Genomic DNA, 20,758 nt, shown 5'->3' with positions numbered 1-20,758 from the left:
CTAGTTAGCGGTGGTCTCGAATCCCAGAATCAGGCACCCACTACTTTTTGAAGATTGATTTGTCAGAAGCATACCTCCAGCTCACCTTGGATGAGGCCCCTAGGTGCCTTCTCATTGTCAATACACCTTTTGGGCTATACCAATATAAATGCTTTCCTTTTGGTGTCCGCAACTTTTCACAATTTTCTAGAACAGCTGGGAGTCTCTGTACCTGGCTGCATCAATTACCTTGACAATACTGTTGTTTTGGATTCTTCTACTGAAGACCACCTTTGAAATATCTGATTACTGTCTTCTGCGAGTCTCAATTTTGTTGAATCCCAATTTTTTTCATCACCAATTGACTGCCTAAGTTTTGAAGTTTCTCGCACAGGAGTCAAGCTGTTGCATCACCATGCTGATGCAATTGCGGCTTTCCTGTGGCTGACCTGCAGGAACTGCAGGCATTTCCAGATAAATTTGTGTACCACCATAAGTTTTTACTGGATGCATCCACTGTTGCTCAATGACTGAATGCACTTGTGCATAAACGCGTGCCTTTTTTCAGGTCCACAGCTTGCAACAAAGTGTTCGCTTTGTGTAAATCTAAGATTCAAACTGCCCCATGTCTGGCCACTTTGAAGCTGAGTCAGCATCTCATGTTGCCTACAGAAGCCTCTCATCACAGTCTTGGCATGGTGCTGGTGCACAAATATGTGGACCAGTCTGAATGACCCTTTGCTTATATTTCTAAGACTTTAACTCCCACTCAGCAGCGGTATTCTCAGACTGAAAAGGAGGCCTTAGTGGTTGTGTTCACCCTCGAGAAATTTCATATCTTCTTGTATGGTCCTAACTTCCATTTCTTCATAGATCACAAGCTGTTGGTTGCTCTTTTTAACCCTGTGGTTTCCATGCTGGACAAAGCAGCACATTGTTTGCAGCAATGGGCTCTCTTTCACTCCTGTTATCATTACCAGGTCCATTACTGGCTAACAGAATAACAAGTGAATGCCAATGCCTTATCTCTTCTTCTGATGGGGCTGGACCCTGTGTTCAATCAGAATAAGTTCCTTTGTTTCTATTGAGATACTGATAACCAGAATGTGATTGATGGTTTTCCCATCACTAGTGCCACAATAGCATTGGGTATAGTTGTGGATCCTGTACTTATTTGGGTCCTCTCTTTTGTGCAGTACAGTTGGCCAGAAAGACCCTGGGGCCATGTCTTGGATCCCTTGCGTAATTACTTCTCCCTCCAGCATCACCTTTCTGTGTCAGATGTGGTTCTTTTGCTAGTTATGGAGGACGCTGCTCCCCGGGTTGTGATTTATGCTTCCTTACACTATCATGTACTGCAACCTCTGCATGTCAGTCGTTAGGGGACCTCTGCAACCATGAGTTTGGCATGTTGGCATGTGTATTGGACATGAACAGATGGGGACATTATGCAGCTTATCACCACAGGCATCTTTTTCCCTCTGGATGATGCCACAGTGCCCATGGGAGCATCTACAATTTGATTTTGGACTGTTTTTTGAGTTCGTACCATATTACTCCAGTGAAGGACAGGAGCCCAGTGGAGCTGCTGCATAGATGCCCAGCCACAGACCCTCCTTCACCTGCCGCATCCAACATGGTGGTTTTGGTTGGGTATGCCTGTTTGGGCCCATGGCTTTTTCAACTGCAGTCCTGATGGGTGGACATCCCATCACTTCGACCAGCTATCACTGTGCATGGAAGGGCCTGCTCCAGAGGGCCTATCACCTCCCCCACCCCTGCTACCACACCGATGCCTGTTTCTGCGTCACAGACAGTCTGGTTTGTGCTGCAGAGGGGGTTGCTGCTTGCCAGATAGCTGTCTGGGGTTCCTGCCTTTGACCCCACTCCTTGACTGTCATCACTGATGCCACCTCCACTGCACCTGACACCACCTCTGTTTCTAGGTCATAAGAAGCTGTTGTATCCAATGCCCCTCCTGATACCTCCAGTGCCAACCAAACACCTTCACAAGGACATTGCTATGGAAATGCCGTCCCCTGTCCTGCCTTACAGTCTCTCTCGATTAGGGTTACGGTGTGCCAACCTGCCCCTCATCAGTTCCGCCCCTACCCACTGGTGCCTGCCTGCCACATGCTGCAGCAGCCTTCATCATCAGGTGATGAAATGGACATCAGTGCCATCACTGGTGTTTTGGTTTTGTGTGAATCGTAATCTCAGTGCCTTTTGAGAGCAGTCCCCCGCAGTACACCCCCCCCCCCCCTCCCAACACACACACACACACACACACACACACACCTGGGGCCAGTGCTTGTTTTTCCTGTACTATACATTTTAGTGTTTTTTTGTATATATGTATGTAGTATGTGGTTTTCACACCCTCTAGAAGGAGCAATGTACCTTCACTCATGACATGTGTGACTTCTTCATAGATCACAAGCTATTGGTTGCTCTTTTTAACCCTGTGGTTTCCATGCTGGACAAAGCAGCACATCGTTTGCAGCAATGGGCTCTCTTTCACTCCTGTTATCATTACCAGGTCCATTACTGGCTAACAGCACAACAAGTGCCCATACAGTTCACAGGCCCGCCTATAGAGACCATCTGGGTCAATCTCCTGGTGAGTTGCCAAAGAAACGGCATTACTTAAGTGACCACAAATGAGTGCTCAGCCTATTCTTTACCCTGTATTACTGTTGCCCAGTCAATGTATTCAAAGCTATGTACAATGTGTATCTGACGTGTTGCTTTATAAAGTACTATGTTCCACAAATCGTGTTTGTTCTTCCTGTAACAGTATGGAAATAGGTGTAGAAGAAGCATAGGGTCTGACAGGGATATTGTGGCACTTTGGAGGGCAAGAAAAGTTATTGTAGGTGTGGTGGGCAAAAAGTAGGGCTGAATGGATCTCATTTCTGGGTATGAGTTTAAGAACTGACGTTACATCGTGTACTTGGTTCCTGCCTCTCGCTTGGCCTTAATTTACATTAATTTTTTTGATCTAAGCATTTCTTCTCAGTGACTGTTCCTTTCTTCACTCCCTTTTAGTTTTCTATATCTTTCATTTTCTAGTCTGTCTATCTGCCCTCTTCCCTCTACCACATACAATGCACTCAGCTTTCAGCTCTTATTAACTCATGCACAATGTTTTGTCAGTTATCTGTATCTTGCATATTACTCTATCGTCCCCCTTTATGCTAGTCAATTTCCAAATGTCATCCAGTACAGTCCCCCCTTCTCATCCCATCTTATAAGTCTCCCCCGACACGGGGTTCTGGGTAACTTTTAAGGTACAACTGTAATAGCAATAAAAGTAACAGTAAACTCCTGTATACTTTACCTCATATTGATTTAAGAACATGTGCAGTTGTCTCACACTGATACGAAGATCAGTCTCATTAAATTCATACGGTATATTCCATCCAAGAGGACCAAATTTTCTCCTTTCTTGTGTCAGTGCATGGAAGAAGCATAATCCAAAAAGGAGTCGCTTAAAATTCAATGGCTGATTGCAGCTTTCAAAGAAGTCTGGATCAGATATTGGATCACTCAAGTATGACCTGGAAGATTTTTATTACATATTTTAAAATTTAGTTAAAAAAAGTTATTTATTAATATATCTTTGCATCACTGGACTTATTTAAAAACAAATTACACATTTGTAAAAAATACCTTAATATATTGGCTCTCAAACCCTTTGGAGGCTCGTTTGTCATTTTGACACCATTCTGCAGCACTGTGACTGGAAAGTGATCTGCAGGATAAGATGTTAACCACATTCGAAAATCCGGGTGTGTCGTTTCAGGCGTAAAGCTTTCACAAACCTGTTTTTAACATTTGCAGTGTCATAAAATAAAATTAAATTCAATAAATTTATACAAAATTTAAAATTCAACAGTTAATATTTATAAAGTAAATCTGGAAAGAAAATTGCATTATAACCGACATGGATGAATACTTAAATTGAAACTATAAATCAAGGTTTCTGAAGGTGACCATTCCATGCTTAAATTAGGTCCCACAATCATTATTAATAATTTTGTGATCTAATACACAGATTATTATCATCTTTCTTTAGCTTTTTAATTATATAAAGGTGTTTCAGAGGTATGTTATATTCCACAAAAAGAAAAATGCTGGTACAAGAAATGATTATGATCTGGCTGCACACACAAAAACTAGTTGACCAACTAAGCTAAAAAGGTAGGTAAACACGTCAGCCTCAGTATCTGAGTGACTACCTTGTCTATTATGTTTAATGTCAAATTCAGAAGTGAAGAATGTGTTGAAGAAATATGCCCCATAAAGAAATCAAATAATTTCTGCTAATAACAGTGACAACCCCTTTCACACCAGAAACTAGTCATACAGAAGAAGAGGACCAAATATACAACCAGATAGAGAAAGTGATGAAAATGTCCAAGGACAGTGAGAATCTTATTATTTTGGACATGAGAAGTCATACAGGAGGAGAAGAGGACCAAATATACAACCAGATAGAGAAAGTGATGAAAATGTCTAAGGACAGTGAGAATCTTATTATTTTGGACATGAGAATGCTTCTATATGTGAACGGAAAGATCACTATACAGAGGGTCAATATGGTCTTGTTGTGAAAAATGACAGAGGGCAACAACTACCAGACTTCTGTTAAGTGAAAGGACTAGTAATTAAACACACATTGTTCTAATAGGCCAGAGAAGAAGTTACACCAGGACTCAAACAGGAAATATTATGATAAGAGTAAAATATGTAAATTAGTTCAGTAATTGAAGAGTTATCCAGGCACAGATGTAATAAGTGACCACAACCCAGAAATGTTTATTTCAAGCATAAGACAAAGAAGGAAGAGGAAGAACTTTCAAAAGTATCTGGATATAATGTTAGGGGGCAAAAAAAAAAAAAAAAAAAAAAAAAAAAAAAAAAAAAAAAAAAAAGGGCCAAGGAAAAATAACAAAACTTTTTAGACATCACAACATAAGAAATGAAAAAATCCACAAAACAAGTACAAGAACTATTGATTATAAATCATATGCTTGAACTTCAGGAGGAAAGGAGGAAATTCAAAAAGTCAAAGAGTGAAGAATGAATTATAAATTATAAGAGACTGCAAAATCCTCAAGAGAGAAGCAAGGCAGGCAAAGAAGAGTACACAATGAGACAGTGCAAGGAACTGGATGTAGAATGGAGAAAGGACACATAAAAAAGCATAAAAATGGATTAAGAAGCAATTTAAAAGAAGTAATGGATGGAATAACAGGTTATTAAACAAAAAACGGGAAACTGATATTTGAAAGATGTAGGGAAAAAAGATGCAAATGATAAACAGAAAAAAAATGTATAAGAAGAGCCAGCCCAACTAAAAGATCTTGAAAATGAAAGAACCATAGCAAGCAATTAAGTACCTTGAAACTTCCTGGCAGATTAAAACTGTGTTCTGGACTGAGACTCGAAATTGGGACATCTGCCTTTTGCGGACAAGTGCTCTACCATCTGAGCTACCTAAACACGATTCACAGGCTATCCTCACAGCTTTAATTCTGCCAGCAGTAAAGCTGTGAGGGCAAGGTATGAGTTGTGCTTGGATAGGTCAGTCAGTAGAGCACTTGCCCACAAAAGGCAAATGTCGGTACACAGTTTTAATCTGCCAGGACGTTTCATATAAGCACACACTCCGCTGCAGGGTAAAAATTTCATTCTGAATGAGTACCTTCCTTAAGAAAGGATGACTGTCTTAAGGCTGCAAAAGAACTGAAAACTCAGAAAGCACCAGGATATGATGATGTCATTAAAGAAATGATAAGGGATCGGTTGATGGAACACATGGCTATTCAAAATCACATAAATATATGAAACTAGGGCATTATAGAAGATTTTATAAAAATATCTCATGATCCCAACACCAAAGAAGCCGGGACCTCTCCAGCTGAATTGTAGCCAGGAAAGCTGGTTACATTTTAATTTGGTGGAGATGAGCTGGGATACGCTGAAAACTTCAAGACAGCATGGTCAATCAAATCTTGAGCTTCAAATACCTATGTAGCACAAAAACCAAATTTCATGCAAAATTCAAAATTATAAATATGGATAGCACTATTAACCAGAACTGAAATGGATGGATGGACAAGGAATGTGATATATGGAATGGAAATTAATTATATCAAACATCACTGATGGGAAACATCAAAAAAGATAAGTACTTTAAACTTGTCTTTCTTGTGTTACACAACATTGTTCAACATGGAAAGACAGAAAGACGAGGCTAAACACTTTTTATGTCATTATTACAAAAAAGTAAGTGCAAAGGGCTAACCAGGCATGGCTAGAGGACAAATGTAAGGATGTAGAGGCTTATCTCACAATAGGTAAGATAGATACTGCCTACAGGAAAATTAAAGAGACCTTTGGAGAAAAGAGAACCACTTGCATGAATATCAAGAGCTCAGATGGAAACCCAATTCTAAGCAAAGAAGGGAAAGCAGAAAGGTGGAAGGAGTATATAGAGGGTGTATACAGGGGCGATGTTCTTGAGGACAATATTATAGAAATGGAAGAGGATGTAGTTGAAGATGAAATGGGATATATGATACTGCGTGAAGAGTTTGACATAGCACTGAAAGACCTAAGTCGAAACAAGGCCCCGGGAGTAGACAACATTCCATCAGAACTACTGACAGCCTTGGGAGAGCCAGTCCAGACAAAACTCTATCATCTGGTGAGCAAGATGTATGAGACAGGCGAAAATCCCTCAGACTTCAAGAAGAATATAATAATTCCAATCCCAAAGAAAGCAGGTGTTGACAGATGTGAAAATTACCGAATTATCAGTTTAATAAGTCACAGCTGCAAAATACTAACGCGAATTCTTTACAGACAAATGCAAAAACTGGTAGAAGCTGACCTCGGGGAAGATCAGTTTGGATTCTGTACAAATGTTGGAACATGTGAGGCAATACTGACCCTATGACTTATCTTAGAAGAAAGATTAAGGAAAGGCAAACCTACTATTCTAGCATTTGTAGACTTAGAGAAAGCTTTTGACAATGTTGACTGGAATACTCTCTTACAAATTCTAAAGGTGGCAGGGGTAAAATACAGGGAACGAAAGGCTATTTACAATTTGTACAGAAACCAGATGGCAGATATAAGAGCCGAGGGACATGAAAGGGAAGCAGTGGTTGGGAAGGGAGTGAGACAGGGTTGTAGCCTCTCCCCGATGCTATTCAATCTGTATATTGAGCAAGCAGTAAAGGAAACAAAAGAAAAATTCGGAGTAGGTATTAAAATCCATGGAGAAGAAATAAAAACTTTGAGGTTCGCCGATGACATTGTAATTCTGTCAGAGACAGCAAAGGACTTGGAAGAGCAGTTGAACAGAATGGACAGTGTCTTGAAAGGAGGGTATAAGATGAATATCAACAAAAGCAAAACGAGGATAATGGAATGTAGTTGAATTAAGTTGGGTGATGCTGAGGGAATTAGATTAGGAAATGAGACACTTACAGTAGTAAAGTTGTTTTGCTATTTGCGGAGCAAAATAACTGATGATGGTCAAAGTAGAGAGGATATAAAATGTAGACTGGCAATAGCAAGGAAAGCGTTTCTGAAGAAGAGAAATTTGCTAACATCAAGTATTGATTTAAGTGTCAGGAAGTCGTTTCTGAAAGTATTTGTATGGAGTGTAGCCATGTATGGAAGTGAAACATGGACGATAAATAGTTTGTACAAGAAGCAAATAGAAGCTTTCGAAATGTGGTGCTACAGAAGAATGCTGAAGATTAGATGGGTAGATCACATAACTAATGATGAGGTACTGAATAGAATTGGGGAGAAGAGGAGTTTGTGGCACAACTTGACTAGAAGTAGGGATCAGTTGGAAGGACATATTCTGAGGCATCAAGGGATCACCAATTTAGTACTGAAGGGCAGTGTGGAGGGTAAATATCATAGAGGGTGACCAAGAGATGAATACACTAAGCAGATTCAGAAGGATGTAGGCTGCAGCAGGTACTAGGAGATGAAGAAGCTTGCACAGGATAGAGTAGCATGGAGAGCTGCATCAAATCGGTCTCAGGACTGAAGACCACAATAACAACAACAAGATTAAAAAAATTAGGTGAACACATAATGAAGTTTCTGAAAGAACAATTCAGAATCTTAAAGAATAAGTGGAAATAAAAAATCAGAATAAATACCTTAGGGGTAAAACTGAGGCACTGACACATGGTCTAAGTCACAGTTTAGAACAGTCATGGAATGGACTGGAACAATCATTGGGCAATAAAATTAAGGCATCAAAAAGTGAACCAAGACAGTCATATATCTATTATGATCAATGAAGTAAAAAATTTGAGAAACAAGATTTCAAACCTTTGTAACCAGGCTGTGGAATGAAAACAGAACTTACATTAGAACCAGAACACAAAAAATCAGATGAATGGTTCAGCACTGTAAAAAATAATATTGTCAATGTAGAATTAGATCAGACAAATACCGTTAAAACCCCTCCATATAGAAAACCAATTTTTGTTGAAAAATGCATAAAATACAGTTGTCAGTGTAGGTGGGTTGGCAATAGTAGATGTTTGTCAACAAACTGTGCTCATGTCATGTACAAAATTGCAAATTCTACCAGTTTTTGGCACAATTTTTAGGCAAATGTTAACAAAATACAACTGAAAGCACTGAAATGATGTAAAAATATAGAAAAATGAAAAGCATTTACAAGAGCAGAAGTAAGGTGATAGCCAATATATACATAAAATATTTTTTGAAAGGAAACACTGTAGGACTTGCAGATTAAACTATTGTATAAAACAGAATTTTATTTCAACTACAAGTTACAATGAAAATGTTTATTTACTTAAGAGAATGACAAATGCAAAGATGTCACCATGGAAATCTAATAGTGTTACAGTTTTGTGTAATGCAAATCTGAAATAATAAACAAGTCATTTGAAGAAGGATGCTTCTCAGATGCTCTACAGTATGCAGCAGTAAAGCTGTTCAAGAACGGTTCACAGGAAGATGTAGGAAACTGAGAAATAGTAAGTCCCTTTGGAATATGCTCCAAAGTATTCGAATAGTTGTTCCAGTCCTGATAAAAAATTTCAAAACAAAATCTAATATAATTACATTAAATCAGTTCAGCTTCTCGAAAAGGAAAAGTACAATTGTTGCATCAACAAATTTGTTGAGAACATCTGCCTATCTCTGGACAAACCCTAAAGAGTCACAGGAATTTTCTGTGACCTTACAGAGGCTTTTAACTGTGTAAACCACTCTCTACTGTTACATAATTAGAAAGATCTGGAATAAATGGTAATGCTATGAAATGTTTCAAATCACATATTTAATAGATTGTAAGTGAATAATGCTTCTAATGTCAGGTACAAGAAACTATTTCTCAGAATGGAAAATTATTTCACAGGGAGTCCCGAATGATTCCATCTTAGGCCCAATGTCATTTTTATTTTATGTACTTCATTGGCTAGTTAGGTATTTATTCCAATCTTCTATTGGTCTATCTCCTGCTTTCTCCTCTCTCCAGTGGTTCTTACCCCATCAGCAATTCTTTCCAGACAGCAAGTGATATGTGTACTAAGTTTGGTTGAAATTGATCCTGTGGATTAAGAGGAGATGTGGAACATACACAAACACATATTACATGCACAAACAAAGCTGACACTCGGCATTTCCCATTTACAGTCCCTCCCATCAGCCACCACGCCAAGTGTCAACTTTGTTTGCGCAAGTAATATGTAAGTACACTGATGCAAAAAATGGAAATATCAAAAAATAATTAATCTAGAGAAATGAAATATAAGAATACATTGGGTTAAGTAAAACATTTAAGTGATCAACATCGCAAGATCACAGGTTAATGTAAACACGAGATATGCCACTGAAAATTTGAAATGCTTGTACAGTAATGACAAGCGTAAATGCCAGAATGTTGAATAAAATCATGTGAACTTACATGCATTGTGTTGTACGGGTGCCAGATAGCAGTTTGTGGGCTAGAGTTCCATGCCTGTTACATCTGGTTGGTCAATACAGGGATGGTTAATGCTGTTTGTGGATGGCAATATGTGCTTGACTGGAGACAGATCTGGCGATTGAGCATGCCAGGGCAACAAATTGGCACTCTGTAGAACATGTTAGGTTACAACAGCAGCATTTGGGTGAATGTTATCCTGTGGGAAAACACGTACTGGAATGCTGTTCACGAAGGGCAGCACAACAGGTTGAATCAGCAGACTGATGTACAAATCTGCAGTCACGGTGCATGGGATAACCATGAGAGTGCTCCTGCTGTCATATGAAATCACAGTACAGATCATAACTCCAGATGTAGCTCAAGTGTGTCTAGCACACAGACAGGTTGGCAGCAAGCTTTCAACTGGTCTTCTCCTAACCAACACATGGCCATCACTGGCACAAAAGCAGTTTTCATTAAAAACACAAAGTCACAAATGGTATTGATTTGGGGTCAGTGGAATCCATGCTACAGGGTGACTGGCTCAGAGGTGTCCTCGAAGTAACCAATTTGCAACATTTCCCTATTGGTAGTGCCATGTGGCTACCTGGAGTCTGGTCTTCTTGTGGTCGTATACTCTCATGACCACTACTGCCAGCAATCATGTACAGAGGCTACATTCCCGCCAAGTTTTTCTATAATATGACAGAAGGTACATCCAGCTTCTCTTAGCCCTATTACAGAACTGTGTTCAAACTCTGTGAGGTGTTGATAATGGTGTCTATGTCATCTTAAAGGCATTCTTGACTAAGTGTGAGAATAACTGGGTCCACAGCCTTAGTGAAATTTTTAAATGAAATCATTCTCCTTTGGCTGTTAAAATATATTTTATTGTGATTGAGAATTTGACACTGTGGGATGTTGTAATCCACTCAATAATAAAAAGCTGTGACAAGTTGTGTAAGAGCAGTTGCATGTGGTGTTGGGAATTCGTCTGCTGTTCCAATACCATAGACATTAGAAAGATGGTGAAATAATTATATAAACACTTAAGTTTAAATTTTGTGTGGTAAATGGATCACAAAAGTGGCAAAGATAATCCATTTACTAAGCCTGCTAAACTTAAATAGTGTGAAACTAGATTTGCCAATGGTAATATTACACTCAACCACACTGTAAAAATATTATTGACTCTTGGAATTTTTAAATTATGTTTGCAGAATAATGAAATAAATTCATAATGAGGTTTTTTCCACACTGTATACATCAGAATTACATTTTTATACTGATGAAGTCTCCTATGCTTTCAATCAATGATTTGTGTATTTACATATGTTGTTGTTGTTGTTGTTGTTGTTGTTGTTGTGGTCTTCAGTCCTGAGACTGGTTTGATGCAGCTCTCCATGCTACTCTATCCTGTGCAAGCTTCTTCATCTCCCAGTACCTACTGCAGCCTACATCCTTCTGAATCTGCTTAGTGTATTAATCTCTTGGTCACCCTCTACGATTTTTTCCCTCCACGCTGCCCTCCAGCACTAAATTGGTGATCCCTAGATGGCTCAGAACATGTCCTACCAACTGATCCCTTCTTCTAGTCAAGTTGTGCCACAAACTCCTCTTCTCCCAAATTCTATTCAATACCTCCTCATTAGTTATGTGATCTACCCATCTAATCTTCAGCATTCCTCTGTAGCACCACATTTCAAAAGCTTCTATTCGCTTCTTGTCTAAACTATTTATCGTCCATGTTTCACTTCCATACATGGCTACACTCCATACAAATACTTTCAGAAACGACTTCCTGACACTTAAATCAATACTTGATGTTAGCAAATTTCTCTTCTTCAGAAACGCTTTCCTTGCTATTGCCAGTCTACATTTTATATCCTCTCTACTTTGACCATCATCAGTTATTTTGCTCCGCAAATAGCAAAACTTCTTTACTACTGTAAGTGTCTCATTTCTTAATCTAATTCCCTCAGCATCACCCGACTTAATTCAACTACATTCCATTATCCTCGTTTTGCTTTTGTTGATATTCATCTTATACCCTCCTTTCAAGACACTGTCCATTCCGTTCAACTGCTCTTCCAAGTCCTTTGCCGTCTCTGACAGAATTACAATGTCATCGGCGAACCTCAAAGTTTTTATTTCTTCTCCATGGATTTTAATACCTACTCCGAACTTTTCTTTTGTTTCCTTTACTGCCTGCTCAATATACAGATTGAATAGCAATGGGGAGAGGCTACAACCCTGTCTCACTCCCTTCCCAACCACTGCTTCCCTTTCATGTCCCTCGGCTCTTATATCTGCCATCTGGTTTCTGTACAAATTGTAAATAGCCTTTCGTTCCCTGTATTTTACCCCTGCCACCTCTAGAATTTGAAAGAGAGTATTCCAGTCAACATTGTCAAAAGCTTTCTCTAAGTCTACAAATGCTAGAATAGTAGGTTTGCCTTTCCTTAATCTTTCTTCTAAGATAAGTCGTAGGGTCAGTATTGCCTCACGTGTTCCAACATTTGTACAGAATCCAAACTGATCTTCCTCGAGGTCAGCTTCTACCAGTTTTTCCATTCATCTGTAAAGAATTCGTGTTAGTATTTTGCAGCTGTGACTTATTAAACTGATAATTCGGTAATTTTCACATCTGTCAACACCTGCTTTCTTTGGGACTGGAATTATTATATTCTTCTTGAAGTCTGAGGGAATTTCGCCTGTCTCATACATCTTGCTCACCGGATGGTATAGTTTTGTCAGGACTGGCTCTCCCAAGGCTGTCAGTAGTTCTAATGGAATGTTGTCTACTCCCGGGGCCTTGTTTCGACTTAGGTCTTTCAGTGCTATGTCAAACTCTTCACGCAGTATCATATATCCCATTTCATCTTCATCTACATCCTCTTCCATTTCCATAATATTGTCCTCAAGAACATCGCCCCTGTATACACCCTCTATATACTCCTTCCACCTTTCTGCTTTCCCTTCTTTGCTTAGAACTGGGTTTCCATCTGAGCTCTTGATATTCATGCAAGTGGTTCTCTTTTCTCCAAAGGTCTCTTTAATTTTCCTGTACGCAGTATCTATCTTACCCCTCATGAGATAAGCCTCTACATCCTTACATTTGTCCTTTAGCCATCACTGCTTAGCCATTTTGCACTTCCTGTCGATCTCATTTTTGAGATGTTTGTATTCCTTTTTGCCTGCTTCACTTACTGCATTTTTGTATTTTCTCCTTTCATCAATTTACATAATGAGACAATAAAATAATAATTCCGATTCACTAGTCCATTATCTCAAGTACATTTTACTTGGAACAATGATTAGAGTGAGGAGATTATTTTTCATAACACACAAATGCTGTAACAGGTGAGAACTATGTCTTATATGAGTAATATTAGGTGTGATCTGGTATAATGTTTGAAACATACTGAAGTGAAGGTTTTGTCAGTTTTGAATCTACTGAACATGTGCTGCATGATTATCATTTGAGAACTGATACAGTATGTTCAGAATATTTTATAATTTAGGGACATTAGGTTATGTATTTATGTTGATATATGAGAAGTTGACTATGAGTAGTAGGATAGATATTATGGTTAGGATTACATATGCTGTGATGATGATATGTACGGATTCTCTTCCTGATTTGATGTGATACTGATGAAGTGTAGGATGTATTGTAGTATCAAACAATGGAAAACCTGGAATGGTATAACAACAATATTATGAAAAGGATAGATTGCTGCTCACCAGATAGAGGAGATGTTAGAGTCACAGACAGGCACAAAAAAAGACTGCTACCCATTTTTGCTTTCAGTCAAAAGGCCTTCTTCTAAAATAGGAGACACACATACTTTCATGCAAGCACAACTCATACACACATGACCATTGTCTGTGTCCAATGACACTGGACTGTGGGCACTGAGCCTGAGGGGAGAAGTAATCCGTGGGCAGTGGGGTAAGGTAGAAGCTGAGGTAGGGAAGGGGAGGTATAGCAGGATAGGGCTGGGATAGGGTGTACTGCTGCTTGTGGGAGCAAGTAGGGACATGATGGGGAGAGGGTAGGACTGCTAGGTGCATTCATGAGGTTTGAGAGTGATGGTGGGAGAGGGGGAGCAGAAAAGGAGAGAAACAGAGGTAATAAAAAAAGATGGTCAGTGCATTGGTGGAACAGAAAGCTGTGTAGTGCTGGAGCGAGGCCCCAGAAGTCTGATAAAGAAATATTTTCAGAGGAGTCACTCACAGCCAAACTTACAATGAACAGACCTTACACAAAAGGCCATTGTCAAGTGCCCAAAGTTTGTGTTAAGCACCATCAGAAATTAATACTCTGATCACATATTATTATCATTATCTATTAGTATTTGTCTGCTGTCTGGTACACTCAAACCAGGCAGGAAAAGCCTATGATAAATTAAAATTGGCATAGGAGAGGGTCATGCAGGTGCTTTTGCTATACCATGGATATGTTTGTAGGTGATGCCTTCAAAGGAAAAGTACCTGCAGATGAGGATATAGTTAATCATGGTGACCAGGAAGGAGATCATAGGATTGGAGTCAGTTGAGCACCAAGAAATATGGTGTTCAACAGTGGCAAGGCTGTGGTCATTGAATGTGGTCATTGAAGATGCTAGTATGGAGGGAAGTGGCATTAATAGTGTTGATCAGTGCACCGTATGATAAAGGCACAGAAACTACGAGGAGTCCGCGGAGGAAATGGTTGGTGTCTTTTATATAGGAAGGAAGGTTACAGGTACTAGGCAAAAACTGGTTGGTCCACGAGATCAGAGATTCCCTTAGTGGAGGGACAGTAAACAGATTGGGGCGTCCCATGTGGTTGGATTTATGGGCTTAAGGAAGCATGTAAAAGGTAGGAGTGGAAGGAGTGGTTGGTGTGAGGAGAGAGATGGGCTCCAGAGAGAGGTTCTGGGACTGTCCTAAGGATTTGAGGAGAGACTGGAGTTCCTGTGGGATTTCTGGAATGGCATCACTGTGACAGAGTTTGTAAGTGGATGAATCTGACAGCTGATGGAGTCCTTCTTTCAGGTAATCCCTGCAGTTCAAAACCACAGTGGTGGAGCCTTTGTTGGTAGGTGGGATTATAAGGGGGGATCAGTTTTTAGGTGGTAGATTGCAGTTCTTTCAGTGGATGTAAGCTTCCATGTTGAGGGATTTGGGGAATGACGGTAGGCAACATTTGAGGTTAAGAAATTCTGGAATGTTAACAAAGAGTGATTTAGGGGCAGTGGAGGTGGATCACAGTTGTATGGAGGATTGGAAAAAGTCAGGTAAATAGTGTTTGTGGCAGAAAAGTGTTTCCATTGTAGGTCCTGGGAGAAGGAGAGAAGGTCTTTAACAGGTTCAGTATGAACAAATTTGGGAGTGGGGCAAAGGTGAGGCCTTTGGAAAAGACTAATACTTCTGTGGGACTAAAGACTTTTGGAGGAAAGGTTCATGGTTGTGTTTTGGGATTGTTTAGGTTCTGGATTATGTATGAGGGTGGGAGGGAGTTTCTGAAGGTGTGGTAAATATAGTAGATCTGTGAGGTAGGGTTTATTGGCTGTGAGGGGATGTGGGGGAGGTTTCAAGGGTGTTGTAGAGGTGGTGGATAGTGGTAGTCCAAGATGGGAGTAGGAGGTGAACAGGTTGTAGAGTTCTTTTAGGTGGATTTGTGCAGCCTGCTCTAGTTCCTGGCGGACAACAATTTCAATGTGAAAGATGGGATGCAAGGATTTGGGATTACAAAGCAGGAGAGTTTTACAGATGCAGAGTAGGTGTTGCAAGGAGACTTGGGCCTGATTTACATGGTATTGCAGGACTAGGTTGGCGAGGGCTATAGAGTGGCAGAATCTGAACAAACAGAGAGCATTGTGGAAGGATGGAGGTACTTTGATGGTAAGACCTTTCAGAGACTTCATGGACTAAGTAATAAACCAGGAACACTATGTGGGACAGGGTGCTGGATACAGATAAGGAAACTGTTCTTTGTTGGTGCAGACTGAAGGAGCAAGATTTATGGTGAAGAATAAAAATGAGTAAAATACACAAATTTTGTGAAATATGCACAAAAAAACCCTCATATTAATTTGTGGAATACATGAAAAATGTGGGAAATAATCATAAAAAGGACAGAAGGGATGAAATGTGTAGATAAAAGGTGAAACCTGAGAGATGAGCACCAATGATGAAAGGCAAAAGTTAACTAAAATTGGAGCAGCAGGCTGGAAGAAAAAGTCACTAGGCAAAATTAAACAATGTAAAATGAAGGATGGGATAATGACAATATTATGAAAAGGATAGATTGCCACTCAACATATATAGATGCTGAGTCACAACAAGAACGACAAAAACACTTCTATACATTTGTGCTTTCAGCCAATAGTCTTTCTTATAAAGTAAGAAACACACACACATGACCACTGCGAGCAGTGCGCTTGAAAGGAGAAGCAATCCATGGGTGGTGACAGTAAGGAGGAGGCTAGGGTGAGGAGGGAAGGGGTGTGGGATGGTGTAATGCTTCTTGTGGGAGCATGCAGGGACATAGTGGGGACAGGGTACAACTGGAAGGTGCAGCTGGTCTGGGGGATGGAAGAACATAGGTGCAATAGAAGGTTGTGTGATACTGGAGTGGGACCAAGGAAGTGGGTAACGGGGGTGAAGGACAGGGACTAGTGAAGGCTGAAGCCAGGGAGTTATGGGAATATGGCATATATTGCAAAGAAAGCTGCAGTCATTGAAGTGAAGTACATTGTGAGGGGAAGCATTTCTAGCAAATGGGCAGTCCATCTGTCTCCTGGTGACAGCATTCATGAGGCCGGACAGCTTGTTGGTTCTCAAGTTCACATAGAAAGCAGCACAATGGTTGCAGCTTAGTTTGTAGATCAAATGACTGCTTTCACCGACAGCCCTGCCTTTGATGGGCTAGGTGGTGCCCACGCCAGGCTGGAGTAAATGGTGGTGGGAGGATGTGTGGGGTAGGTCTTTCATCTAGGTCTGCTGTAGGAATATGAGCCATGAGGCAAGGGGTTGGAGGCAGGGGAGGAGGAGGAGGAGGAGGAGGAGGAGGAGGAGGAGATTAGTGTTTAATGTCCTGTTTACAACGAGGTCATTAGAGACAGAGCACAGGCTTGGATTAGGGAAGGACAGAGATAGAAAACGGTCAGGCCAAGGAGGAGGAGGGGGAAGAGGAGGAGGAGATTAGTGTTTAATGTCCTGTTGACAACGAGGTCATTAGAGACAGAGCACAAGCTGGGATTAGGGAAGGATAGAGAAGAAAAATGGTCATGAACAGATGAACTGGCAACTCGCAACATCCTGTTGAAGAGCATGCTCTACAACATGACAGTCCAGACACCAGCTTCTCAGAACTCTGCTTGCAGGAACTAGCACTACAACACGTCCTTGGTTCTCACCACCCACCTGCCCTTAATTTATGTTATTTTCTTCCATCTCAGCATTTCTTCAATGTAACTACTCTTTGCTTCACTCTGTTTTAGTTATATATATATATATATATATATATATATATATATATATATATATATATATATATATATATACAAAACAACAAAGATGATGTGACTTACTGAACGAAAGCGCTGGCAGGTTGATAGACACACAAACGAACACAAACACACACACAAAATTCAAGCTTTCGCAACAAACTGTTGCCTCATCAGGAAAGAGGGAAGGAGAGGGAAAGACGAAAGGATGTGGGTTTTAAGGGAGAAGGTAAGGAGTCATTCCAATCCCGGGAGCGGAAAGACTTACCTTAGGGGGAAAAAAGGACGGGTATACACTCACACACACACATATCCATCCACACATATACAGACACAAGCAAACATCTCACAAGCAGACATTTAAAGACAAAGAGTTTGGGCAGAGATGTCAGTCGAGGCAGAAGTGCAGAGGCAAAGATATTGTTGAATGACAGGTGAGGTATGAGTGGCGGCAAATTGAAATTAGCGGAGATTGAGGCCTGGCGGATAATGAGAAGAGAGGATATACTGAAGGGCAAGTTCCCATCTCCGGAGTTCTGACAGGTTGGTGTTAGTGGGAAGTATCCAGATAACCCGGACGGTGCAACACTGTGCCAAGATGTGCTGGCCGTGCACCAAGGCATGTTTAGCCACAGGGTGATCCTCATTACCAACAAACACTGTCTGCCTGTGTCCATTCATGCAAATGGACAGTTTGTTGCTGGTCATTCCCACATAGAAAGCTTCACAGTGTAGGCAGGTCAGTTGGTAAATCACGTGGGTGCTTTCACACGTGGCTCTGCCTTTGATCGTGTACACCCTCCGGGTTACAGGACTGGAGTAGGTGGTGGTGGGAGGGTGCATGGGACAGGTTTTACACCGGGGGCGGTTACAAGGGTAGGAGCCAGAGGGTAGGGAAGGTGGTTTGGGGATTTCATAGGGATGAACTAAGAGGTTACGAAGGTTAGGTGGACAGCGGAAAGACACTCTTGGTGGAGTGGGGAGGATTTCATGAAGGATGGATCTCATTTCAGGGCAGGATTTGAGGAAGTCATATCCCTGCTGGAGAGCCACATTCAGAATCTGATCCAGTCCCGGAAAGTATCCTGTCACAAGTGGGGCACTTTTGTGGTTCTTCTGTGGGAGGTTCTGGGTTTGAGAGGATGAGGAAGTGGCTCTGGTTATTTGCTTCTGTACCAGGTCGGGAGGGTAGTTGCGGGATGCGAAAGCTTTACCTCTGGCTCCTACCCTTGTAACCGCCCCCGGTGTAAAACCTGTCCCATGCACCCTCCCACCACCACCTACTCCAGTCCTGTAACCCGGAGGGTGTACACGATCAAAGACAGAGCCACGTGTGAAAGCACCCACGTGATCTACCAACTGACCTGCCTACACTGTGATGCATTCTATGTGGGAATGACCAGCAACAAACTGTCCATTCGCATGAATGGACACAGGCAGACAGTGTTTGTTGGTAATGAGGATCACCCTGTGGCTAAACATGCCTTGGTGCACGGCCAGCACATCTTGGCACAGTGTTACACCGTCCGGGTTATATGGATACTTCCCACTAACACCAACCTATCCGAGCTCCGGAGATGGGAACTTGCTCTTCAATATATCCTCTCTTCTCGTTATCCACCAGGCCTCAATCTCCGCTAATTTCAAGTTGCCGCCACTCATACCTCACCTGTCATTCAACAATATCTTTGCCTCTGCACTTCTGCCTCGACTGACATCTCTGCCCAAACTCTTTGTCTTTAAATATGTCTGCTTGTGAGATGTCTGCTTGTGTCTGTATATGTGTGGATGGATATGTGTGTGTGTGCGAGTGTATACCCGTCCTTTTTTCCCCCTAAGGTAAGTCTTTACGCTCCCGGGATTGGAATGACTCCTTACCTTCTCCCTTAAAACCCACATCCTTTCGTCTTTCCCTCTCCTTCCCTCTTTCCTGATGAGGCAACAGTTTGTTGCGAAAGCTTGAATTTTGTGTGTATGTTTGTGTTCGTTTGTGTGTCTGTCGACCTGCCAGCACTTTCATTTGGTAAGTCACATCATCTTTGTTTTTAGATATATTTTTCCTACGTGGAATGTTTCCCTCTATTATATATATATATATATATATATATATATATATATATATATATATATATATATATATATATATATATATATATAACTGTTATTGATGTAGAAAATATGTAGGGTAGGTGGGTTGTATTGTCTGATAGTACGTCAAATAGTTTTGTTGCTGTGAAATACATTTTCTGTAAACATAATGAACGCAATGGAACACTACTGTCTATAAACACAATTCTGTCATGAAAATCTGGATCCTTCCCACCAACACCAGCTTTTCTTAATTGCACAGCTGGGAGCTCTCCTTGCAGTATATTCTATGTTCCTGTAAACCTTGTGGCCTTAACCTTCATTATTCACTGTCCTTACTCATCTGGCCCCTTCCCTGTTCCCATTCCAGCACTACACAGCCCTCTATTCAACCAACACACCGGTCTTTTTTCTCTTCTTTTTCTGCTACCCTCCCCCCCCCCCTTTTCCCCTGCCCTCCATTCTACCTCATGACTGCACCTAGCTGCCCCACTCTGCACCTCGGCCCTGCACACTCCCAGCAGCACTTTACCACCCCCCACCCCTAATCTACTATCACTCATGCTCCCCCATCACGAACTCCTGCTTATCCCCACCCAGTTGCCTCTCCCATAATTCTCTGCTGCTTGCAGTCTGGCTCCAGCTGCCAGAGACTGTGGTCTTGTGTGTCTGAGCTGCGTTTGTTTGTGTGTGTGTGTGTGTGTGTGTGTGTGTGTGTGTGTGTGTTTGTGTGTGTGTGTGGATGTTGTCTATTTTTGACAAAGGCCTTGTTGGCCAAGAGGTAACTTTCCGACCTTCTTTTTTTTGTTTTGTTTTTGTGCTTTTCTGTGACTGAGTATCTCCGCTATATGTGAGTAGCAGTATCTTTATATCCCTTTTAATTATACTGTTACATTAAAAATGAAAGTATATGCATTATGATGGATGGGAATTATAGATAATCTTGGCATGCGGTAAGAAATTTATTAAAGAACATGATTTTTAGTGGAAAACTCTCCCATCTCATTAAAAAAATTAATAATAATAATAATACAAATTCTAACAGGTAGCGTTACCCATCTCAATAATTGTATCCAGGTATGAATTCATACTCCGCAACTGCACTTAATGATGGCTATGTGAAGTAATTTGCAATGTTCAACTCATTGTTCACACACCTAACTTCTGTTCAATGATTCTTCTGTTTGGCGGGTGATTGCCTTCAGCCACACAA

At 40.9% G+C, this 20,758-nt stretch overlaps 1 protein-coding gene across 1 annotated transcript in view; it reads right to left on the bottom strand.

The window, feature by feature from the left end:
• The window catches only part of LOC126237376 (dynein axonemal heavy chain 7), a 1,033,797-nt gene that overhangs the window by 124,015 nt on the left and 889,024 nt on the right, over window positions 1–20,758 (bottom strand). Inside the window, exons 54-55 of the mRNA XM_049947460.1 lie at window positions 3,652–3,803; window positions 3,320–3,539 (exon numbers count right to left, since the gene is read on the bottom strand). Of these exons, the coding sequence (XP_049803417.1) occupies window positions 3,320–3,539; window positions 3,652–3,803 (372 nt within the window). The remainder of the gene's footprint in view (window positions 1–3,319; window positions 3,540–3,651; window positions 3,804–20,758) is intronic.

This window comes from Schistocerca nitens, chromosome 2 (genome assembly GCF_023898315.1).
Source record: "Schistocerca nitens isolate TAMUIC-IGC-003100 chromosome 2, iqSchNite1.1, whole genome shotgun sequence".
NCBI lineage: Eukaryota > Metazoa > Arthropoda > Insecta > Orthoptera > Acrididae > Schistocerca > Schistocerca nitens.
The sequence above is the reverse complement of the archived record's forward strand: the minus strand, read 5'-3'. Positions and strand labels throughout refer to the sequence as shown.